General features: G+C 35.5%; 1 protein-coding gene across 3 annotated transcripts in view; it reads left to right on the forward strand.

Moving 5' to 3' along the window:
• PSME4 (proteasome activator subunit 4) overlaps positions 1-24121 on the forward strand; it is a 61931-nt gene extending 37810 nt beyond the window's left edge. The window contains exons 21-47 of one of the 3 annotated variants that reach the window (XM_082755766.1): positions 43-98; positions 1213-1269; positions 1542-1597; positions 1680-1778; positions 2300-2362; positions 2523-2618; positions 3480-3611; positions 4606-4815; positions 5720-5856; positions 6187-6240; positions 6821-6950; positions 7567-7648; positions 8214-8367; positions 8829-8898; positions 9585-9710; positions 10054-10206; positions 10935-11039; positions 11878-11969; positions 12362-12493; positions 13065-13273; positions 13562-13647; positions 14623-14751; positions 15040-15195; positions 19007-19169; positions 20280-20413; positions 21393-21531; positions 22531-24121. In XM_082755766.1, the coding sequence (XP_082611892.1) occupies positions 43-98; positions 1213-1269; positions 1542-1597; positions 1680-1778; positions 2300-2362; positions 2523-2618; positions 3480-3611; positions 4606-4815; positions 5720-5856; positions 6187-6240; positions 6821-6950; positions 7567-7648; positions 8214-8367; positions 8829-8898; positions 9585-9710; positions 10054-10206; positions 10935-11039; positions 11878-11969; positions 12362-12493; positions 13065-13273; positions 13562-13647; positions 14623-14751; positions 15040-15195; positions 19007-19169; positions 20280-20413; positions 21393-21527 (3016 nt within the window). In that variant the 3' untranslated portion in view covers positions 21528-21531; positions 22531-24121. The other 2 variants (XM_082755765.1, XM_082755767.1) reach the window with 2 other exon arrangements.
• Positions 24122-26455: the final 2334 nt, after the last annotated feature.

Raw genomic sequence — 26455 nt, forward strand, 5'->3', positions numbered from 1 at the left:
TTTTTCCTACTGTGTAGTGATGCCTGGTATGTTTTCATGCAGGGTACCAAGTCTGGTGTCTTTGGAAGAGACAAAGCTGTACACTGGTGTTGAATACGGTAAGTAGAACCAAATTTTGTTCAGAGAGGTTGTAAGAGTTGTTTTGCTTCTTTATTTTGCAACACAGACAACAGTGAAAACTGTATGTTCTTACTGAGAGCGTAATTTTGATTATTCTCTTTACCCTAAAGGTTTTTTTTGGGCCAACACAGAAGTTTTTGTGCATATGTCATTTTCATCTTCAGCTATGGTAAAGATACAGATATGAAACAGAAATACTACAAAATTGGAGTTTTCTTGGGTTGTTCACAAAAGGAAAGTTCCTATTAAGATAGTAGTAGTTGGCATAGAAGAAAGCATCACATAGTCTTCAAACATACTGGAAGAGCAGAAGTGGAAACAGAGTACTTGAAGACCAAAGGGTCAGTCACCTCATCTGGCCCATGTACAACACTTAATAGGCATGTTTTAATGACAGAGGATTAGTGAAGTCTAATTCCTGAGAGTCCTAAAAATGCAAAGTTTTGGAGATAAAGTTGTTTATGTTTTGAAGTCTGTCCTCAGGCTTTATTGTGCATATTTTTCACCAACTTCCAAGTGAAAAAGGGAAGCTTAAAAAAAGAGCTGAGGCACAAAGTAACTGCTTGTCAGGTGATTGAATGTTTTTAGGTGCTTTTATGCTTTTAAAATCAGATCAGTTGATTTGCAATCAGGGAGTTTGCAGTCATATAACATGTAACAGAATGTGCTTTAATTGAGTGATCCTTTATAGCAATTTGACACTATTTAAAACTTCCTGATGAATTTGCTTGTATCATTTAGCCTGGGTTTTATTTTTGTATTTTTTTTTTTAATGTTGAGAATGTCTGTTCCTCCATTCATTGGAAGGGAATAAATCCCCATTCTTTTACTGGCGGAATCACTTGAAATGTAAAATCTATATTCTGTTGGCTTTCTCTTTTACCCTACTTAGTGTTCACCCAGAAATTTTCATATGGTTAATACTCTGCCATATTCTGTGTTTAAAAATTAAACCAACTATCAAGGCAGAGAAAGAAGGTGTTATAGTCTGCACCACAGCTTCTGAATAGTCTGCTCGGGCTTTCTACTGGTTTATTTATTTTTATATTGCTTTTTTCTTTTCTAATAAAGAATGTGTTTAACTTTGTACAGATTTATCGAGAGAGAATTATCGAGAAACAATTGCAAGGGTTACAAGGAAATTGCTGCGTAAGTATAACCATTCCTTCTTTATGTACAAAGCGCTGTACGTTTGTCTTTTAAGTATAACTGTAGAGATGAGAAACTTGTTCGATTTACTTTGCCTGTAATTCTTAAATTTAAGCTTATTTTAAAATTTCTCTAAAGTGGTACGTTAACTGTTGGACTTGGTGATCTTAGAGATCTTTTCCAACCTAAATGAATCTATAATTCTATGAAAACTGTTTATTTTTAAGACTAGTTTCCAATCTGATGATACATAATTTTTCTTCCCATTGCAGGCTATATACTTGATAATTCAGAAGATGATACCAAGTCTTTATTTCTAATAATAAAGGTATGTTTATAATTAGTAGTACTTAACATATGACATAGCTTGTTTTTCAAGATAATTCTATGTCATCTTTTTATTTCCACAGATTATAAGCGATGTTTTACAGTTCCAAGGATCTCACAAGCATGAGTTTGATTCACGATGGAAAAGCTTTAATTTAGTGAAAAAATCAATGGAGAACAGGGTCAGTAATTTTTATTTGTAAAGAAATGTGTGCGTGGGGGGGAAATAGTTCCTAATGCTCATGAAGACTTTTTTCTTATTTTCTTTACAGTACTAATTGGTTTTCATGATTCTGTCATCTAATTTCTTGATAAGAATATTTTTTTCCTGTGCTTCTGTACCTTTATTTGGAAACCTTATACTTAGCAGTTTTAAATTGTAGTAACCCCCCCCAGTTAGCATCCTTGAACCAAAATCTGAAACTCTTGGCACGGCGATCTTTTCTGATTCTTGTTTACTCGGTCATTTTTGTGACCAGAGCTTTATTTTGCTTACGAAGGGAACTTATTTCCATAGTAATAGGCAAATTAAAATAAGTGAAGAAAAAAAACTATACCTGGGGAAAAAAATAACCAAGGGTTTGTGCAAATTTCTACATCAAATTTGCCTGGTTCTAGAAGAGAGTACCTGGGGAGAATGCAGTCAGTACAGATTGCTGATACGGATATTGAAATCTAAACCCAGTTATGTATTTGCTTACAGCTTCAAGGAAAGAAGCAGCATATCAGAGCTTTGCTGATAGACAGAGTTATGTTGCAGCATGAGGTAATACTTTCACTTAAGTCTTCACCAACTCCTTCACTAGAAAAGCTTGTTATATTGACATTTAATAAAAAATGCAGTAATTCTGCACTAGTGTTTCTTCTACATTTTTAAAGTGCAAAAATAAAATCTGTCCTTTATTTGTGTTTTTAATGCAATTTAGTTGAGAACGCTAACAATGGAAGGCTGTGAATATAAAACCTCTCACCAGGAGATGATCAGAGATCTGTTGTGTTTGTCCACAAGTTCATATGGTCAGGTAAGGAACAACCCCTTTTTAAACTGAAATATTTGGTGCTGGGATTTTTTTTTTTTTTAAGTGTTTCAAGTTCCATTTTCAGGACCTTTATTTTTCAGTTTATTTCCATGGCAACATGAAACATGAAAATAATTATTTCATTTCCATTAGTTACCAGTTTGGACATACCTTTTACTTCAAATATAGCCCCTTTGTCAAATAAATAACTTAAATGTGTGGGCTGACTGCCAGTTGAGGCTACTTTTTTTTTTTTTTGACTTTATTTCCAGATTTCTAAAACAGTAATTCAACATATAATTACAGTTAAAAATATATCAGGTTGAGGTTTTTAGGTGTGATATTCTCAATATGATTAATACATCTGTATGGGATGCTAAATCTATTTTTAAGAATTAGGCTGCCACCATATCTACTTCCTAAAAATACACAAAACAAGTGTGCCTGGTGGTTACACTGTGAACTCTTAGCCCTATGGGAATGCCATGGTTATATAAATTCAATTCAATCCACAGTGTTTAAAGGCTCTTTAGAGTTCTGTCAACTGCATATGTTACGCTGTTTGTTGTTTGCTTTTAAAACGATCTTAAAAGTGCAGTGACAGGTTTTGGCAATACAAAGAACTTTCTTTAACCTTGTGGCTATTCTCAAATAAATGTTAAAAAAGTATGTTTTTAGAAGCAGCGGTTATTGAGCGTGAGGGGAAGCACATTATTTAAAACCTTCTACAAATAATGTGTTTCTACACACATTAATTGCATAAACTCTGTGCATAAGTTAAGCAACACCATCGTTACCCATTTCTTTTGTAGTGTATATATTTTTGGTTCAGAATACTTCCTAGTAATGTCTGTCTTCCCACAGGTCAGAAGTAAAGCTCAGCAAGCATTCTTCACAGCTCTGGGAACATATAATTTCTGTTGCAGGGATATCATTCCCTTGGTTTTGGAGTTCTTGCGTCCAGACCGGCAAGATGTCACTCAACAGCAATTTAAAGTATTGTCAGATTAACTTTGGTTCATGTCTTTGAAAGTGTATTTACAGAAGAATTTTTAATGATCGAAGCATGGTTTGCTTGTTTATCAGCATGACTCTTAAATTTTCATGGCATATAGTTTATGCATGACTAATATGAGGAATATTTTAGATGAAATGAGTTGTCAAAAGAAACTTTGTGTTTATGTACGCTCCTCATTTCATTGACTGTTCAGGTATTACTAAAGTGTATGTTAACACCTCTTTTTCGTGGAAGTTGAGAAGCTATAGTCCAAAGCAGTAAGACTCATTAAGGAGTTCAATCAGCTGTAAGAGTATAAACTGGTAACTTGAACTGGACATAATGCTGATGACCTAAAAATGTTTTAGTAAAATCAGATGGGTTTTATTGTTAAGCAGTAGGTAATTATTGATGCTGTCAGGCCTGGAAATGATGCTGATCAATCAGAAGGCAATCTAAACATCCAAGTGTTCCCTTCATGGCCAAGAAAGCATCATGTTCCCTTCCTTGTCCTCCCTGTCACATTCAGGAGTTGATCATATCATGTCTGGTAGTTAACCGCGTCTTGTTCCATGGCATAACTTCAGGTCTGGTCCTGGTCATCAGCCTCACAATTTACCTGCAGCCCTGAAATTTTTGATACAACCAAATGTAGGTTTGGTTTTGGAACATAAGTTCACAGCAAAAACAGGTGTGATACTTAATCATTGAGTAGTTCATTCTATAATGTAATTCAAAAGTCAGTCATCCATTTTGTGGATAAATTAATTGGCAGGATTTATAATTTTATTAAAACAGTTCTTTAGCATAAAAAGAATTGTACGAAAAATCTTCAAAACTCTTTGGCAATGAGGCTACATAGCTGCATTCGGTATATTGTAATTATTTGGGAACTCTGAAGATGAATCTCTTCTGTGTGGGTGCATGCTTATGTATATATCATAAGAACAGTGCATGTTACTCTTCTTCAAAATTACATTTTTCATTTTGTAGGGTGCCTTATACTGTCTTCTTGGAAATCACAGTGGAGTATGTTTGGCAAATCTTCATGATTGGGACTGCATTGCACAGACATGGCCAGCGATTGTTTCTTCTGGGCTCAGCCAAGCTATGTCCCTGGAAAAACCATCCATAGTTCGACTCTTTGATGACCTAGCAGAAAAAATCCATAGGCAGTATGAAACAATTGGATTGGATTTTGCGGTAAGCGTCAGATGGCTTAAAGTTAACGTCTGGGTTCTGGGTGCATCTGACTGCATCAGTGTTTGAGACTCGTTTATGTTGTTTGAGTTAGGGTTTCAATGCTGATCCCATTCTGATTTCTGTTACAGAAGAATGCAGGCCTGTACTTTCAAGAATGAAATAATAATAGCTTCCTGTAATATTACTAGAATTTGTAATTTTCTATTTATCTTCCTTGTGGAAAGGAACTTGTCTTCCAGTGTTAATTAGCATGCTTCTTGCCAATCAGATGTGAAGGTGTGTGTTGGTAGAGCCATGTGGTCAAATTAACATTATCAGTATTTGCAGCTGTTGTCCCACAGTACTCTGCACAACTGTCTCATGCCTAATCACAGAACTGAAGAGGTTGGAAGGGACCTCAAAAGATCATCGGGTCCAACCCCCCTGCCAAAGCAGGTTCCTTAGAGCAGGCTGCCCAGGTAGGTGTCCAGACGGGCCTTGAATATCTCCAGAGAAGGAGACTCCACATCCTCCCTGGGCAGCCTGTTCCAGTGCTCTGTCACCCACACTGTGAATACCAATTTATTCAGTGTGATAAATGTTATGGTACTTATTTTTAAGAATGAGTGCCAATTAATAAACATCTTTAGGAAAAAAAAATCATAAAAATTCTTTAATTAAATATTATAGTTTGTCTTTTGTTTTAAAATAAAATAAAACAAATAGTTTAGAGAAACAATTCTGATGTGTGAATGTAGAAACAGTCTTCCCTACTCCAAGGACTTGCATGTGTGGACAGGAAATTATGCACTCTTCAAATGATTCAGAACCCTGCTTATTTCAAAGCAGAAGCAAACAAACATACATAAAAATTTCTAAGTTGCTGCTCACTCCAATCTCTGCATTTTTTTTTTTTTATCAATAGGTTCCAGAGAAATGCATTGAGATAGCTGTTATGCTGCAAAGATCAGAACATCCAAGTTCAAATTTCACAGCCCTTTGCTCAGAGGAAATTCAGTTAGGAATTCAGCGACAGAAAGAAAAGAATGCTGAGGCTCTGCGGTAAGTTAAACCTCCCTTAGCACCAGTTTCCACTGCCTCAAATGCTTACTGCGCATTAAATGTAATAATCCAAAATTGCTAAACTAAATTTTAAACTAGACAAACTGTCAATGTCCAAGAATTGTTGTGGTGCGTTTTCTCTCCTGACTTGTCAGCCACTTTCCTCTACACCCATATTTCCTTCCTTCTCTTCCTTCCCTGTCCTACCAGTTGGTGCTGTTTGCTGCATTGCATTCAGCCACCTTTTGCTGAGGAACTTTTATTCTACTTCTATGTGGTTCTTTCAGCAGCATCTAGTTGATGATTTGTTTTTTTTTTTTAAATACCCAGAAACTATGAAAATTTGGTCAACATGCTGTTGGACTGTATGGAACAAAGAAATCTGTAAGTCTCCCAGTGCATGAAGCACTTGTTTTTTAATGGGGGGGGGGGGAGGGTTGGAGGTGGTTACATGAATAAATACCAATTGCATCAAAAAGTGCAGGTTGCATGGCCAGAATTGAATAATATTTTCTCACCCTGATGGTAGTTTGTACAAAAGCAATTTGTTGGTAGGAATCTTGTGTAAGGTGCATTGTGGCAAGCTTGGAAAGCTTTTGTGAAAGTACCTGCAAGCATTGGATTGCTGGAGATCCTTGTGCATTTGCATATGCATAATACTGACATCAAATAGCTTTCAATTCACAGTATATTTGTTTACAAAAAATAAAAAGAATATCATTATAAGTTAATAATTACATAAATGGTGTTGGTTTGATCTTGGCATTTCAACTGGATGTAAGTTTGATTCCATTTGTGCATTCACAGCATTTTGGAGGCTTCCTAAAATGCCAGTTATGCTCCTTGACTATAGTGATGTCAGAACATTGCTTGTGTCAGTCTGAGTATATATTTACATAATTGTAACCTGTATAATCACGTCTGTGCATGTAAAACTCTATGTATCGTCTGGTTTGTTTTTTAGTCCCTGGAAGTTCGAGCACATAAGTATTGGTTTTCTGTCTCTGCTCCTGAGGGATGATAGGATACTGCCTGTCCGTGCCATAAGATTTTTTGTGCAGTGTCTCAACCACGATGCAATTGTAGTTCGTAAGGTAAAAACAATATAACTACATCTTTTTGTCTTTCACCTTAATGGGTTTTGGATAGTTGTTTGTCACTCAGCTGTGATAAAGTACAAAAATTGGGGTGTACATTCCTCCCCGCCTCCCAGCCGTGTGTGTATAATAGTTCCTAATCTAAGAATGTGACAGTTTTGGGAGTGCTGTAACCATGATAAACAATGTAAAGTCTGTAAACTGTGAAAACGTGAAACATCTCCTTCTTATTTACTTTAGGATGTTTTCTGCAGGTATGTACATGTATTTTTCTATCTGCAGCTTATTACTTGAAGGGAGTCCAGCTGTGTTTATACCTTTCTTTCTGCTTGTCTCCTCAGTGAGGCTTGAAAGTAACGGCCACATCATTTTTCTCCAGAATATAAGGGGGGAGATTTATTTTTGTGGTATACAAAGGTCATGCTTAACTCATGTCCTGTATTCCCTGGTGATAATTACTGCTTTATGGGAAGTATCAGCCGCTGGGATGGTGAAGCTTGATGTAACCTCTAGTGGCTTTTTAGGGCACTGAGTATCTGGCTTAAAATGTGTCTTACGATGAGATGATGTAAAGGTATGGAATGGGTACATTAATGCCTGGTTCTTTATTTAGGTTGCCATCTCAGCTGTGGCTGGCATTCTTAAGCAGCTTAAGAGGACACACAAAAAAGTGCCCATATGCCCTTATGAAATAAGTAAGTTTTATTCAAAATAAGAAATGCTTTACTCACTTTTTTATTGTTAAAAAAAAAAACAAAACATTTTTTCTGGTGAAATTAAACATAGAATCACGAACTTTTCATTTCTCTCTGGTTGTTAATGTCTTAACTAAACAAAATAGGTAATATTAATTAATTTTTTAGTTTTTTTAAACAGATTTATACATAGAATTATATATTAAGCTATTATTTTTGGTGAGATAAAACTTCAGAGGTATGGTTATAGTCATCCTCCTTTCAGAAAGCCTTGTAATTTGTGTGAATAACTTGTATGCCTTTTTATTCTTTTTCTATCATTTCTATTATTTCTATTTATTCATAATTTCTATGGCACCTTTACATAAATTAATAAAGCCATCTTTGATTTCTATCAGTGTTACTTTTAATCTCACAGAGCAAATATATGTACATGTTTGATGGAGGAAAAAGCTTTGAGCAGTGACATAAAAGCTCTTAGAATCTTAAAACAGAAGTAAGTTGCAGCATCTGCTGGAACTGTCAAGGAATGAGTTTGATGAAATAGTAATTCCTCTTTAACCAGGTGGAAACCCTAAGCCTTCTGGTATTCAGGCTGGTGACAGGCTGGATAACCAGTGGCTGCACTATGACAGTCGGAGCTTACCAAAGACTAAGGAAGCCTGGGAGTCATGTTGTTTTGTGGAGAAGACACACTGGGGTTATTATACCTGGCCTCAGTGAGTACATTAAATGTACATTAAAATAGAATTGTAAAAGCAAGGGGAAAAAAATGAGATGTAATGTGTGTTTTGTTTATTTTTTTTTGACTGGGGAAAATTTTTTTTGTTCTTCTTGCTTGCTTTGCCACCTTTTGATTTTTTTTTTTTAAGTGTCTACTTGTTTCTCTTTAGGTTTTGCAGATACTTTAGGCACTTATGCATATTAACCTTATTCCATTAAAACTATATGCTGATTTTAATTGAAGCATGTGTGTTTGCAAATCGTGCGATCACAAAATACGCGTGGTAGTCTTATTACTAATAATTCTGGATTGCTTGCTGTAGCAGTACTTTTATAATGGTAGGCTTGATTTTGTTGTAGCTGATAAATCCTGTTTAATATAGAGAACAAAAAAATGTTTCATTCTACTTTTCTTTTGAAACATTTTAACTTTATCTTTTTTTTTCTTTACATTTAGAACTATGACAATTTATGCTCCAGTTGAGCAGCAACCAAAGCTTGGGAGAAAAAGAGATGAGCTAACAGAGGTATGGGTTTTAGTGAGTTTCATTTGTGTATTGCTTTAATACTTCTTTGTTTTTTAATGATGCCCACAGGTTAGGGTACGAAGATCAAGTTCCCTACTCTATCTTAATTTAAGTATCATCTGTAATTTAGAGAATGCATACATAAAATGTGTGGAAATACTTTTTCTGCTTGGTTGCAGAGATGGAGATTGAACTCAACTACTGTGTTATCTTGTTTTTAACAAACCATAAGTGATAATTCTGAAGCCTAGATCCCCCAAAGAGTCTTTAAACAGTGTTTTTCTTCTTAATTTTCATACTTACTGTGTTAGCATACAAGAAGAAATGATTATTTTTATAAATGTCAGTGATCATGGAATAATTTTTAACGATAGCTTTTTTGTTCATTTTCAAATCTTTACCAGAGTTTGTAACAAAGGTAATTAAGGACAGTGGGAGTTATTATTTTGTAGGGTTTTTTCCTAGTGAAAGGAAGGATGATATGTAGTCATTAAAGGGAATAAAAATCAAGTGGCATGTACAGTGTTACTTAATATCCCCTCTGAAATGAGGGTTAAAAATGGATGACTCTGGGATGATTTTTGCCAGCAGTAAAATGAATCATGGGAATTGAAAAGATTGGGATATTACTGTGGCAATCAAGCACTGCAAAGTTAATCCTTTTTTTTTTTTCTTTTCTTTTACAGGCAGAACAAATTATATATGATCATTTTTCTGATCCCAAGTTTGTTGAGCAGTTAATAAAATTTCTGTCTTTAGAAGATAGGAAAGGAAAAGACAAATTTAATCCTCGCAGATTTTGCCTTTTCAAGGTAAGTGGAGTTCAATAACTAAATTGCTTCCTTCTTGTAGATAATTATCTGCGTGTGGAAAAGCCGCAATTCTGGGCTTGTCTCTCACTGTTGAGAAATAGTGATTTAAATGTATGCTGCTATGATTAATCCCATTAATCGTTTCTTCTGATTAACTACTTATGGAAATGTACTTAAAATAATGTAGAAGTCTGTAGGTGCTTGTATGTAATTCTATTAGGAAAGCAATGTAATTTCACTTTCTATCTATTGAAATCTAAAGTCCTTCACAATCATACATTCTTCCAAAGATGACAGTTTAGACTGATAATTACTGAAGACCCTTTCACATCTTGTTTTACAGGGCCTTTTCAGAAACTTTGATGATGCCTTCTTGCCAGTTCTCCAGCCCCATTTGGAACGCCTTGTGTCAGACTCCCATGAAAGCACCCAGAGATGTGTTGCTGAAATTATAGCTGGCTTAATAAGAGGCTCTAAACACTGGACATTTGAGAAGGTGCTGAAGTAGTGTCTTTGAGTAGTTCTGAAAGTTAAGGAATAAGTTGGAATTATTAAACATGTTAAACCTATGAAGTTGAGGGCTTCTGATGTCTTACCAAAGTCCAAGAACGGACTGGAAGACATTGCAATACTTAATGCTTCATTGCCAGTGTTTGAGTGAAATTCATAGCTTGCTGTGGTGTCTGTACACTGCTAGGTGATAGTAAAATGCTACAGGATATAATAAAGAGTTTGCTATTGGGCAAGTAGCAAAGCTGACGTGGATTGGCATAAGTCTGCTTACATTCACCTCAGACCATTACATCTTTATTTAGCCCAGACCTAGCTGTCTAAATTACTTTAAAATGCATCTTTGTAGTGAAAAGTAATTCTAGGAGAACTGGATTTTTAATAAGAAAAAAAAAATAAAGTCCTTTGGATGTGCAAGACTGTTCTCCTACCAAAAGCAAAGTGTGTACAGTCTCTGATGTGTTTGTATTAAATTATCGGGATTAAATTGCATATGGAGTCCACAGTATTTCAAAACACCTTGCAAACAGAATTGAAATGATTCCTGAAGTCTTAACTCTTATATTGGTTCCTTTTTATAAACATTATAGAATGGCTGCTTCTAGAAATGGTATTCTTTCCATGTTTTGAGAAGATAGAAGGAATTGGGTTCACACAGGTTAGGCAGCCATTTTGTTCTTAAATAGACAAATCTTTTGCCTTTTTGCTGAGCAGGTGGAAAAACTTTGGAAGCTTCTCTGTCCATTACTTCGAACAGCTTTATCCAACATTACAGTGGAAACATACAATGATTGGGGCACATGCATAGCAACCTCCTGTGTAAGTAGTACATTTTTAGTCTTGTAAAGATATATCCAGGTGATATAGCTTTGTATACAGGTAATGTGTAAATAAGAGCTTTAGAAGTGTTTGAATATATTTTATCAGCTAAAGCTGAGAGCTGTAAGTACAATATATAAAAGTACCACTCATCTAAAATCTTACAGCTTTTGAGGAAACTTTGCTTTCTTCTGCCCTTTGCAGACAGTTAAATGTAACATTTCAGAAAGGAAATAAAGCCTTAATTTTCTTTCTAAGTATTTTAGAGGAGCTGTATAAGGATAATGCTGTTAAAGTGTGTGCTTACTGTGTGTTTATCACTGATCATTTTTTTCAAATTACATTTTCTTTCTTGAAAGGTTATGCCATGAAAAATTAGTCTCTAGTTATCTTCTGATGTAAACTAAAATGTCTACACACTGGTGGTCTGGGATTTGTGGGGTCTGGGAAGGAGGGTAAATGATAGGCCACAAATATCTTGTATCAGTAATTCTTTGAAGTCACTCAGCAAAATTTTGCATAACTTGTCAGCCAGAACCCTGACAAATAATTAGCAAAATTCCCGTATCAAACATGAATGATTATTCAAATACGTCAAAAAAAATAAGCTAAATTGTTTTCTGTTCCAAATTGCTATTTACCAACGAGTTTAAAACATGTTTTCGTTTGTAGTTTCATTGTACTTTCTGCATACTGAGCTTCACTGTGAAAAAATTTTGCACTTTCTTGGTAGAGTAAGCACAAAATATGCCAAGAAAATCTGTCAAAACTTTGCTTGTTTATACATTATACAAATCCCTGGTTTGCTTTATATCTCTGAAACCTGTTTGTTTTTTAGGAGAGCAGAGATCCTAGGAAACTGCACTGGTTATTTGAATTGCTGTTGGAATCTCCATTGAGTGGTGAAGGAGGATCATTTGTAGATGCATGGTAAAATTTTAACTCTTCTGTTGTGGCTAAATAAAGGAAATAAGAGCATGGATAAAATATATTGAGACTATATTGTGCCAGATGGTTTGTAGAGGCAGGAAGCAAAAACACTCCTTTTCTGTTAGTTAGGTTTGCCTATCCAATGGCAGTTTCTCTATTATTTTTTTTGTGCCCTTAAATCTAGTTAAGAGAATGCCAAAGGTTTGGAACTGGCATAGCAGCAGTACTGTTCTTTAATTCTGCAGTGTTTACTGGTCTTTGCATGAAGCTCATTCAAAGATGCTTTTATACGTTGACGCATTCAACATTTAAAACAAGGCTGGGGCAGGGGGACAACTAGAGAAGAGAGGAACAACTTGGTATGATTACAGATGTATTGTTCCTATTTCTAGCCGGCTTTATGTACTGCAAGGTGGCCTTGCACAGCAAGAATGGAGAGTACCAGAGCTGTTGCACAGACTGCTGAAGTACTTGGAACCTAAACTCACACAGGTTTACAAAAATGTCCGAGAGAGAATAGGAAGGTCAGTGTTCTCTTCTGTAGTTCTTGCTTGAATTGTTTCTTCTGTTCATAGTATTTGGGTAACTGAGTAACTTAATAGCTACACTGAAGCGGTGACTTATCTCTGTGTGTGAATTCTGCTATATAAAAATTACCTAAGTTACTGTTAACAGACTTGTTTCAGAAACTTCAGATGGCTTCTCCATTTTTTTACTTCATGTATATGGTTTGTTATTTTTATGTATGAGATCTCTAAAGCTTTTAGAAACAAATTTACTTTGCTCAGGGCCTAATTAATTAGCTAACTTATTAATTAGCCATAACTATACAGGGAATTCTTTAAAGAGCATTTTAGTGACTTAAGAGCTAGTTGCACATCTGTTTGGGGGAGGGAGAGTTGTGGTTCAGTGACTAGCCCTGCTTGACTCACATATCTACAAAGAGAGTATTTGGAATATATGCTTTTTTTTTACGTAACTTTGAGCGAAGATGAGAGGAATTTGATTTTTGATATTTAGTACTTGCAAGAGTAGCAAATGGATTTCTCTGAACCAGTCGTGCTAAGCGTATGTTGCTTCTTTGCTTTATTTTAGTGTGTTGACCTACATATTCATGATAGATGTTTCCTTGCCAAATACTGCTGCAACTAAGTCTCCTCGTGTCCATGAATTTACCACCCGAATACTTGAAAATCTTAAACCCCTCATGGAAGCAGATGAAGAAATTCAAAATCATGTTATGGAAGAGAATGGAGTTGGAGAACAGGATGAGAGAACTCAGGGCATTAAACTCTTGAAAACGAGTGAGTTACCCCCATTTATAAACCTTATTAAGTATGATTAAGGACTGCAAATCATATAGCTTCAATACAGAATTTCACTTCAGAGATCTGTGCTGTAACAAGGAGATACCTGTTTCAGGGTTGAGGTTTATAACGTCAACTTTAGAAGGTCCAACGTAACTGCTAGTGTGGGTCCACTAATGTAGCCACTCCTAGGGTACTCTAGCAATGAATTGGATGTATAATTTGTTGGGGGATTATTATTTTTTTACCTTCTTATTCAGTGATCAGCTCTCTTTTTTAAAACAGTTCTGAAATGGTTGATGGCAAGTGCAGGACGGTCCTTCTCTACAGCAGTCACGGAGCAACTCCAGCTTTTACCCTTGTTTTTCAAGGTATCCACTTTAATTGCTGATATATTAGTCATGTTTGAAAACATGATGTTACATATGAAGTTACTGTTTTTCTTTTTTACAAAGTGCCTTATATCAGCAATGGAAAACATGCATATTGATGAGGCCCCAACTATTTTTTTTATGCTAATGTACACTTACAGTTCGTAATTTAACCTGCTATATGGTTTCCTGAAAATGAGTTGTAGATTAATGATCCTATATGTTTGTAGTTTGGGTGGGAGATGTAGATGGGTGGGAGAATGGAACATGTTGAATTAATGAATTAATGTTTTTGTTCTAATACTACTTTGTGTTTTTTTTACTTTTTCTTTTTTTTCTATATATTTCTTCTTTTGCTCCATAATTGAGCAATTCTTTCTAGATGGTGACACCTCTAATCCTTTGTATTCTTTCATGAAGTTGGGTCATTGAGTGCTGTATATCAGAAATAATGCATATTTGCATGCTCCAAAGCATGTCCTTGCTTCGTATAAACGTCAGTCAATAATCCAACAATAAACTGAAGTTTACTTTCACAAAAAGGAACTTGAAATACTAATAAAGGTTTCAATTTTGGACCTACATCTAAAATACTAAATGAATTGGATATCACACCTGAAGAATTGCTCTGGGGAACAAAATGCTTAATGACACCCATTTAATCCTGAAGAGCTTCATGCTAGCCAGACAGTTTGGATAATACATGGTGCAGTACAGTTTATCTGATAGAGTTAAGCATTTCTCTTTCTGAAGCGAACAGGGATCTCAATTCTGTTCACTTATTTTCAAGAGGTTACTGCTGAGAATATTTTAATGTTATATTGATTCATTTTTTTCCTAGATAACTTAGGAAAATTTCCTGTCATTGTCCTTCTAAGCGACTAAACTTTTTCTAGGATTTGGTTGTTAGCAATGCTTTATTACTGACATTAGCTTTTTCTTTTTTTCTTCCACCTCTTTGATCTTGTTCTACAGATTGCACCAGTAGAAAATGACAATAGCTATGATGAACTCAAAAGAGATGCAAAGATGTGTTTATCATTAATGTCTCAGGGTTTGCTGTATCCTCAGCAAGTGCCTTTGGTACTTCAGGTGCTAAAACAAGTAAGTCTGGTCAAAACAGCTCAAAGCTTCAGGCTTTCAGATGCATTGTGCAGTAGCTTTATTTTGTTTGTTTGATCTAACCATTATTATTTTAAATGAATGATTAAATGAAAAATGTATGCTTTGGAAATTAAGAGTGTATGAAACAAAAAATATCTGAAAGAGGAAGGTTATCTTAATTGCAACTCTTCCCAAAGCTTTTTTTAAAAATATTATTAGCTTTACATCTCCTCCTTGGTCGTCTACACATTCTTGTTTCTTTTAATATTTATTATTTTTTACTTGTAGACGGCAAGAAGCAATTCTTGGCATGCTAGGTATACCATATTAACCTACCTCCAGACCATGGTGTTCTACAATCTCTTTATCTTTCTCAACAACGAAGAAGCAGTCAATGACATTAGATGGCTGGTTATAAAACTCCTGGAAGATGAACAGCTTGAAGTAAGTCATAGCTTTTACAAATACAGGTAATGTCTTTCACAAATACAAATTCTGTACAAATACACAGAAGCGAAGGCTTGTAATAAGTTATATGAGTAAGTATGTTTGATCATGTTCAAGCTCAGTGAAGAATCTTCAGTGTTAATCTACATTCTGCTCCATTTCCCCTGCACCATTTTCAATGCTTTTTTTTTTTTTTTTTGGTATGGTATTTATTTATTGGTGGTGTGGTTATTTGTATTTGCACTGTTAGCGAATATCAGTGAAATCCTTCTTTGGGATGTTTCCGTCCTTTTTTCTTTCTAGAAGAAAGTGGAAACTGGAGTGTGATACACCTCTGCCAAAATAAAAATCCTACTTTAGTTCTTCCTGAAGCTACATTTAAAGCAGCAGTTCTACCTGAGATGTGAAGCTTACTTTTGTCAACAGGAAATTGAAAATAATTTGAATATATGAATTAAAACTTATGGCTGAAAAGGCTTGTCATTACAATCTTTATAAGTACAAGTAAATACTTAGAGAACAGCACTTAGACTGCTTACCCAACCATACCAATATTAGTCTAACCTCTCATGATTCATGTCACTATTTGCTTTAGTGATCTGGAAAGCAAAAGCTGGCAATCCTAGCTAAGTTGTTGCCCGTACCGGTCAGAACACTTACCTTATGATCTTATATAATTTAGAAAAATAAGTTTTACTCACTTTAATATACTCTATCTAGTTATTTTTAATGTAGAAAAGTATTCCTCTGTACTGCAGAGATGCAAATCAAAAACTTACCTATGCTCATAACCACTGATGTTACCATGGAAGCTTTTACATTTCTCTAAAAAAAAAAAAAAAAAAAAATTAAAAAAAAAAACTTGACAGTTCTTGAAAATAATAGGCAAGGTGCAGAGTATTATTATTTATTTCTTTTTATATGCTGGATTTTTAAGATGAGTATCGTTTCAGTAGGACTCCCTGCTTTAAGTAGTGTTTGGTATCTTTACCCTGTGGAACTGAGATTTTTGCTCTTGGTTTTCAAGACTTTTTTTTGCTTATTTTGATACAAGGTGCTTGACCTAATCATCCTGCCCACCTTGTTTTGTTTTAATATACAGTTTACACTTCTAATATTGCTAGTATTTTTTCATTTGTCTTTTCCTTGTTGCTGTTTTGTAAAATGATTGCAAAGACTTCTGCAAATGACAATCTCAGATGGCTATGCAGAATGTGAAATAGCAGTATGACAGCAATGCATAGTGACCATGGGTGATAGGACAGTCTGGCTTCTATCAAGTACAAATTCCATGCATCCGGCTTTAAGCATATGTGCCTAGGATTAAAGGGTGCTGTACTTAAATGGAATTATAGGAAATTCTTCTTCGGAAGGTCAGTGGACTTGGACTGCTATGGCTGTGGGCACTAATGTGACCCTGCTGCTCATAAAGGGAAAGAGAACGCAATCCAGAAAATTCTCTATGTGTACAGCAGTATAACCACTGCTGAACGTAGTGTCTAATTTTCATGCAGTTAAGGTAGATGGAGAGAGCAGCAGGAATGATTTGCAGTTGGGGAAGCATGTTTTGCAGTAAATTGTTCCGTGTACTCAGAAGTAGAGAAGTGAAAGTGACCGTGTTCAACTTCAGGTTATGTTTCAAGTGATAACCAAGTTAACCTGAAAGCATATATTTATATATATATATATATTTTTTACAAATTTATCAGCCAGAATTTGATTTATAAAAATATGAAACCATATGAAACACCTACCCAGATAGCTTCCTAGATCAATGTAGTATATACATAGTACCTAGGTGTCTTGAAGAATTTTCCATATTACACTACAATATCACAGTACTTGGAGTATTTTCTTTGTTGTGTAAATTGTTCCTTGCAAGTACTACACGAGTTTTGCTTGTGCTGTTGAATGGTGTTTGCCTTGTTACTTTTTGTTTTGATAGTTTTGATGGTTTTGTAGACCTTGGTCAGTCAGTTCTGAATAGCACCTATTAAGAAAAAAAAACATGCTTGGATGCTTGGTTGAAAGTGTGTTCGTCTGCAGCTCCTTCATAGGTTTTTGCATTCTATAAATCATCATGTGAGTATGATGATCTGTAAATTATTTAGTGTCAGATGTGGTGATTGATTAGCTTCTTAATGTGATTTTAAAGGCTTTTGCTTCTAAGTACTCCTTGCAGCAAAGCATTCCTTTTATTTAGATTATTAATTTATAAATGAAAACAGTTCTAATACAGCAAATAATGATGTAAACAAGTACAGTTCACTGGGGAGCTTGCTCACTTTACAGCCAAGCTTCTTCGTATTCTGCATTTTGCAGTAGCACATCATGTTTCATTTAATAGCTTGGCTCTTCAGAGACTCACAAATTGCTGATAAGCAATACTGGCACATTTTCTCTTCATACTTCTTTATGCTATTAACAAAGCAGATCACGTTTGAATAATATGTTGTAGAAATTTAAGTGGAATGAAGCGAAGTCTGGAGAGCTTGTTGTTAACTTACTATGTTTAATTATTGTAGCACTAGCGGCTAAACTCACTGCTTTGTGAAGGTCCAGAACATTATGTTCAAGGATGTAATTTATTATAATCTGCTACATTGGATTCAGAGTGTTGGTGGGTGTTTTGTACTCCACATAGACAAATGTTCTGTTTACAGTTGGTGGTAACAGTATGTACTTACCAATAAATCTGTCAATTGCTGTCAGTGTTCCAACAAGTTGATTTGGATTTCAAGTTAGTAAATTTCCTTGTCAGTCTGCAATTTATTTTAAGTTGGAAGAGAGTTCCTAAGGAAGTCCAATCTGAATATGGTCTTACACTTCTATAACTATACTCTGTGGAGATTTTGAATAGATGAGGTGAATCAGTAAGACTGATGGGGTTATACTTGCTAGCAAGTAATTGGGTTTGAGTTGTCTGTACTTGTAATCCACTAGCAATGCATTGTAGCTATTTTATAAGGAAGGGGAAAGCAAATCTGTATTTTGAATGAATTAGCAATTAGATTAAAATTGAGTTTAGTATTGTTTGTTTGGGTTTCCACATTAAAAAGGAATATTTTTCCAATGTGTGATTCCATTTTTATTCCAGTAGTTTAAAAACCAAAAATTCACACACAAAAAACTCAGGTCAACCAAGTAAAGAATGCTGGAACGTTAAGGAACTGAATTGTTGACTATGAAGCACTGAAGATAATTGTAATTTATTAACCTCATGTTACTTCTCAAAAAAACCTCTTGTGTTACAGGTAAAACAGAATCAGTTTGCATGACATTTTGTGAACATAGGCTTTGCTTTTGTCAATTCTAATGACTTCACATATACATAGGCCATGGGAGGGAAGTATGCTTTTGAATAAAGTACACTTTTTTTTCTTCTTGAAAAAGAGCTAACATTAACACATAGACTTAAAAACTTTGTAAAGCAGATTGAGGATTTGGGATGGGTGTCTTGTTTTACAGGTATTTTCAAACTATTTAAAGTTAATCTAGTCTATGATAGGTATTTCTTGACAATTGAGCTAAGTTACTGCATTTGCTTAAGTAGTACGTCACTTTCTAACAAATTATGTAAAGATAGTTCTGTATTGCAGTAGAACACTTTTTTTTTTATTATTTATTTTGTTATGAGCCAAAAGGTAAACTAGTAGTTTATGATCTGAGAGAACAGGATAATGTTTTTGAAATGTTTCTTGGTCAGAGTTTGGTAACTTGGCCAAAACGGATGTGCCCAAAAATATAACTTGTTTCTTGCTGTTCATGTTTGCTTAGTAACTGTGGTATGTGCTATCTCTGGTTGTAGGTGAGAGAAATGGCTGCTACCACTCTAAGTGGTCTTCTACAGTGCAACTTCCTCACTATGGATGGTCCCATGCAGACCCACTTTGAACAGCTATGCAAGATGAGGTTGCCAAAAAAACGAAAACGAGACCTGGGTTCAGCTGTGGATACAATTCCTTCTGGTGGTAAGAAGATTGTTTCAGACTAAAACCATATATTTTGAGAGCAGTTTTGGAAGACATAAGAATTTTTTGCTATTCTTAAATGATTATTCTGCAAGCACTCCAGATAGAATTGGGTTTATCCTGTGATTAAGCAATATTTAAAAATAAACACAAACCCAGAGAAACACAAGGCTGGTTGCCCATGCAAATTTTTCTCCTTTCTAAGCATTCGTAACCTGTAATGGGTAACCACATGTCCTTATGTACCTTATTCTCTATTTCTGTGAATACAGTGCAGTCCTAATCTTTTTGAAGTGCTTTGAGAGTTTGCTTTACAGCATAAATAATGAATAAGAATACACTACTACCAAAAAAAAAAAAAAAAAAAAAAAAAAAAAAAAACCAAACAATGATGTATTCTTACGTCAAATTAATTCACTACTTCTCCCAGAATTAAAACTTAAGAGATTTTTTGATTTCCTCTGTACATACTTGACATAGTTAAGATGATGGGGGATATTTCCTCAGTAAATATAATTTCTTAGCCACCACAACATGTTTTCACTGCTCACCTATCTCACCTTCTGTTTGTTAGCAGTGTGTTTTTAACAAAACAAAACTTAGTTAACCTTTGTTAGGGACCTGGCTTCCTGACCAGATATCTAGTGTGTCTGGGTCATGTTCCTTTGACCCAGAAAGACTGAGTTTCCATGTCATCAAGTAGCTTGATATTTGAGAGAACATTCTTAACTTGGGAACAGCGGAGATACAGCTCATGAGTGATTTACTGTCTAGCTACTTAAGTTCATTTATCAAAGAAGCTCTCTTGAAATGTTTATAAAATATATAGAAGTTGCGGATGATTTTTTTTTACACATTCTTCCACTAAAAATTAAAGATGTGAGAAAGCAGAAGCAAGGTGGAGATCCACAGACTTCTGTGAATTGTACTATACAGTCTGTAAAACCATCTGGTTTCCTGCAGAGATTTTTGTACTGTTCCAGGGTTGTTGTTGCTTTAAAAGAAAAACAACAACAACAACAAAAAAAACACTAAGTTTGACTGTCTCATGAAGTGATGGCTTAGATAAAAGAGTTGCACCTTATTAAATGTAATATTCTGTAATTGTAGACTTGGTTAAACGCCATGCCGGTGTGCTAGGACTTAGTGCATGTATTTTGTCAAGTCCGTATGATGTACCCACCTGGATGCCACAGCTCTTAATGGATCTCAGTGCCCATCTTAACGATCCTCAACCTATTGAGGTAAAAACACTTCATTTTTCTCTTTAGTATACCATGTCTAAAATATGCTTATTCATCTGCTTTCCTATATATATATACATTTAAAAATACCATTAAGAAACTTACTTTGTGCTGCTTTTTATTAAGCATATAGTTTAATTCACAGACAGACTTTCAAGTATTTCAGTGGGTTTCCTGTTCTTGCTTTCACACTTAAAGCATAAAAAGCTGCAAGAGCTATATCTACAGTGAGGAAATAGTTTTGATTGTCTTTTTTTTTTTTATCTTAAAATTGTTACTTTCATATATACCTACAAAGATAGAATTGGGGGGAGGGAGGTGACTAGAAAATATCAAACTGAACAACAGCAACAAAACACTAAAATCTTTAAAACAAAGTTTCATAAGCAATTCTAGAAATGAGTTTTTAGTGAAGCGGTTACTTTAACTATATTTTTGCTTTGTGTGTTTTGTTTTCTTGACCTTTTCTGTGTTAAACATGAATTTACTTGCTGAAGGATTCCTTAGATTTAACAAACTTTGCTATGGTGTGTTTTCCTGAATCAAGAAACTGGACTGAGTGGACTTAATTATTTTAGTAACAGAAGATTGTTTTTCTCTCATTTGATTTTCCTGCATGCCTTCTGTGTTAGATTCATCCACTGTTTCTCGTGTTTTGAGACCTGAACCATTCCTTTGAAAAACTTGAGGAAAAGGGGAAAACAATTTCACATATACTTTATAAGAAGCCATTATTTTTTTTCAGATTTGAAATTGTTGGTCAAATAATTCATTTTGTAGGAATGTTGGAATTGTGATGCTAGTCAAAAGACTATAACCAGAACTGAAAAAATTAAAATACGAAATTCTTCAGAGCCAGTCTAGCTTCTGTAGCTGTTTGAACAATTCTCTCAGTATCATTTTTATGTTTAACATTTGTTTTGCCATGGAGCTTAAATCTACAATAGATACAGATCAATACTGATTGTCTCCTGTGCAGATGACTGTGAAAAAAACACTGTCAAATTTCCGGAGGACCCATCATGACAACTGGCAGGAGCATAAACAGCAGTTCACAGATGACCAGCTACTAGTGCTTACTGACCTCTTGGTTTCACCATGCTATTATGCATAGATAGGTAAGATTTTTTTTTTTTTTTTTTTGACATAAATTAACAGAAGCAGCAGTCTTACGAAATCTACTCTAGCTCTCCAACCTAACATAGCATAGAAAGGAATCTTTCAACCACAGGGAGAATATGTCACCAAATAACAGTTCCTTGTGTCTCCATTGTTCTGTTCGGGATCAGATTTATTTTGGGGTAATTATTGTTGCCCATATTTTTTCATGTGTCCCTATATTACATGAGAATTTTGATAGGATACTCTTCTTGAATATGGGCGATCCTTCTCACCATTTTGTGCCAGTTGGATGCCTTTCAAATGTCTGTCAGTTTCACTAGAGGCCAAGTGCCTGATGCTTTGTACTTTTGATGTCTCTGAGGACTTTAGCCTGCTACCTGGTACAGTATATCTTCTGGGTGTTACGATGGGAAATAACCATGGACAAACTGTTCCCTCTTCTGCAGTATGGCTTTCCTAATAGGTCTCTTCACAGACATGTCCAGAAAGAGCAAATCCAATCCCAGAGTTTCTCTTAAGCTGCAAGATTCTGATGTCTTCTGTGATGTTTTGTGATGGTATTTGAAGATAAATTTTAATTTATTTTCATTTTGTTCTGTAGTAATAGCATGAAGCAGTAATTGTGTTCTGAATTTTTTATTTCAGGCTTCTCCTGGAAAAATGAGGATGTGGGAGCCTTTCTGAAAAATAAAGGAAACTCAAAGAAATTTATCATGTAGAAAACTTTGTCTGGGAAATCCTGATGCCTAATCAAAACCACTTTTAAATGCATACATAAAGGCCTGGTTCTATTCAAAAAGAATTTCACCTCCCTGGGGAGCAGCTGTGGGAGTCCCATAGTCTCCCTGTAACTGCGTTCACAGAGCCTGATCATGAGTTTATTGAAAGACCCTTTTCATTGGCCCGCATTACACATCAGTCTTGTTTCTGCTTTATTGCACACAGTGACTTACACTGCACATTTCTTACTCTCTTTTTCTGACCCTTCTTCCCAGCTGTTTCTGACATCCAAGCTATGCAGAAGCAGAGAGTGCTGCAAATCAGAATATACTCAGTGAAGATCTCCGATTCTGTTGATGCATCTTGTTATCTAGTCAACATAAAAGACCAGGAACTTAATCTTTCTCAGAGTTTATTTTTCACTACTTGGATTTCAGTGCCCGTCAAATGAAGGGCTCTATATCATTCAGTCCACCTCAGGGCAGGATTGCCTTTTTGTATCTTGTTGAAATGTAAATAGCTGACTTTGTCTGTGCAGTATAGATGATGGCAGGACAAAATGTGGGGAGTGAAAGCTCGTACTGCATGGTGAGGTCTTCACTGATAGCTCGACCACGTGGAATAAAAATCTATGATTATCTGAATATTTTTAAGAGTGAAGGACTATGGGTATTTCTAATTAGAGCCCACAGGTAAGAAATTGTGGACTATGAAGTGAAGGTTGAATTTACAGAATGAAATGTATGTGTAGTGTGAAAAGGCACTGAATGGCTGACTGTTTTTAACTGTGTGTGCTCATAAAGATTGTCACTATTTGAGCAAGCATACCTTGCTCAAAGATTGTGGAAGCTCTGTATTTTATTTTTTTTGCCTGCAGCTTTATTCAGAGACTGGTATCTATTGGCTATTTAACAACATGTTTAATATGTGTTACATAGTTGTAAAAGACTGTATAAATTGTAGAGGCATTGCATTGACAAAACATTGTACAGTTTGCAACCTTTTACATAATACCATTGTGAGATTAATTTGTAAAGATTCATACTTAGGTGTTAATACAGTAGTAGTTCTGGCTTTTGTATCAAATCAAATGCCATTATTAGTTTTTTAAATTATTTTCTTTAACAGTATCTCTTCATGTCTAAAAGGCAGAGGTTTTGATTTGGTTTTCTTGTATCTCATTTATTACTATGTCTCATTCAGATTTTAACGAATATTTGTGGCCATCTCTAAATGCTGGCATGACATATTCTGATGTGATAAATTCATAGAACGTGAGGTACATGGAAATAATGCGTAAGCTGGCGTGTTTCAATTTTCATGCAGACCTGCAGGAGCACTAATACATTTCGAGCAATCTACCTGCTGAGTGTGTGACTCATTCCAAACTTCAAAGCACAGCAGTGTTCCTGGTGCAGTATTTAATGAGTGTCAGCACACAGATGTAACCACTGTATAGCGTAGTGCCAAAATTATTATTTCAATTGTGTATGTAGTTTAAGACCCAATAAATGGATTGTTTGTAACATCTGCTTTTTTTTTTTTTTTTTTTTTGCATTTCTGAAGTGCATAAGTGAATAAGTTTCTTATTTTGAGACTGAACTTAAGGTTGTTTACTGTGCTTTTTAGCTTTTTGTGTGAGGTGTGTGTTTATCATGGAACTTGGCACTGAGTTAAGGCAGCATTAAAGATAATTAAAGATGTAGCTCTAATGAGTGGGACACTAGCTTTTATATTTTTACATGAAAATATCTTGCACCTGGTGAGACTTGCAATAAAATTTTTGAGAATTATGCTTAAAATTGGAAAAAATGTTATGCTTAAAAAGTTAGTTTGAAGTGGAAGATTGTTTTGCTTAAATAAAAGTATTAGAAAGTATTTGCTGGAAGTTATGATCTTCAAAGTACCTGTTGGCTGGTTAACTGCTATCACAGCAGACATTATCTGTGTTGTCTTGCCTTCACCAGGAACAGCTAATAATAGGATCCAGCTCTGCTGCTTTTTGCCATAGCTGGGATTTTCTCTTCTTGTGTGTCTGTAGTCAGTGTAGCTGGAATTAGTTGTGATGGTGAGGATCCATCCCTGAGCAGGGAACCATTCTGTAGTCAGAGCTATGGTTGCAAATAAGTAGGTGGTATTATTTCACAGTAACTGTTTATAAATTGGTAATAAATTACTGATGGGATCTTGTCCGAACAGATCCCCCAGAAAATAGAGTGCCTGTTCAAAGTACAGTTCTGTAGGGTAAAATGTGATAGTATGAGAAAACTTGAACTGACGCTTTGTGGGCAAAAGATTAAATTAAAGCCTTTGTTCTGAGGATGTAGGAATAACTTTGAGTTATTCATCACATATTGTAACTTCTCTGCTGCAAGCAATCTGTGCACACAATCAGTTCTGGGCTTACCATCACTTTGCTCAATCACATGATGAAAGAGGAGAGTGGAGTAGAACATTATTCAGGACTTCATCTTGCTTCCCATTACTCACTTTCCATTATAAATCACTGTTCTCAAAGGCAACCTTATGACCTTTCCTTACGAAACAAGATTGTTCACAAAGCTTGCTTAGCCTTTTTTTTTTTTTTTTGTATTGTTAGATTGAGTGGTTGTTGAGCACTTAATGACTGGTTCTGATGAACTGTTAAGCAACATTCAGTCCCCAGTCTCTATTATTCTGGCATGGACATTTCTAGGACTTTTCTCCTAAGATGGACTGTCCTCTGATGCTTTCCTCTGTCTGCTCACAGCTCTCAAAGTAGGGAAGAAATAGCTTGTCCTTGCCTGAAGCCTTAGAGATTAAAATGCAATGACTCAGTTTGCAGAGGGAGACATTTCAAGAGTGAGAAGATAGATTTATTCCCCTTGAACAGTAATGGAGGTGAAAAAAGATGTTGGAGACTGTCTGGTATGTCCTTGATAGCCTTAGTTGACCGTATGTCAGTCTGCAAAAGCAACCTCAGTGACCATCCTGCTCAAAGCAGCAAAGATTGAATGGTGATGCTGTCATAAGGCGGAATTCATTTCTTGGGGTTGCTTGGGTTTTGGGTCTGTGGTGGTGTGTTTGTTGTTTTGTTTTTTTTTGCTTGAGTTATGGTGACTTAGCTGCCTTGCTAAATTATTAAGAATGGAGTGATCATCTATATTTACATAATCAAGTGGGTATATCTGCATTTGAAAACCTGCTGAAATCACGGCAAAGGCATAATGCTTTTGATAAGACTTGAACTGGTTTTGGGTGGCACCACAGACTCAGCATTGGTGGGTTGTGTGACTAACAAGTTAAGCTAACGTGTGTGGATTTTAAGAAAATGAAAGAGGAAAAGGGATGAACATCCATGTATCTGATATGGAACATTATGACTCATGTTCTTTTCATGTCCATGTTTATGCCCTCTCATCTTTTTTACTTCTTAAACCAGCCTAGTACTGGGAGTTCTGTCCTTGGTACACATGTATGATATCTCTCCTATCGATTTCTCAGTTAGGCGTCCCCAGCATCCCATATTCACCACTCAGTCTCACGCTTTCTTCCATAGCTTCAGAATTCCTGGAATCATGCAGCAGAGACTTGGCTTTCCTTTTCTACTGTGCTGTAGAAGACACAATAATCTGGTAAGGTGAAGGGGGAAGAAGGGGAAGTATTGATCCATAGAATGTTTTGTTAACCAATGTCCTTGCAGGATTTTAACTTTAGCCCTGCTGTAAATTATCAACAAATTTGTTTTACATTCTCACTGGCGTGCAGTAGTGGGAATGCAGCATTTATGGATTCCCCATCACAAAATACTTGCTGTACAGTCACATTGCTATACAGGTTTGGGGTGGGGGACATGTTTTTCCAGTGAGGGGGGGGATAAGTTAACCTAAACTAAACCTGACTTTGAGGTTCTCTGCAGGCTAGAGGTAACCATGCACTGGAGAAGAGGTTTCACAGTCTTTAATCTAGCAAGGTGCTTTTGAGGCACTAGGGCAGAGGTCATTTCGGTCTACTGCAAGGAACTGGCAGTTCTACTACAGAAGAAAACTCAAAACTGTGCGGGAGATGCAGAATATTGCCAAGATGTTTAAGGCAATGCACGCAAATTATGGGCAAATCACACCTGGTTTGCTCTGAGGGTTTTTTCTTCTCTCTTGGTCAACAAATGCCTCCCAAAGCTATTAAAAGATATTTAGAACTCCATGAGCTGAGAATAAAAAA

This window comes from Aythya marila, assembly GCF_965140915.1.
Source record: "Aythya marila genome assembly, chromosome: 3".
NCBI lineage: Eukaryota > Metazoa > Chordata > Aves > Anseriformes > Anatidae > Aythya > Aythya marila.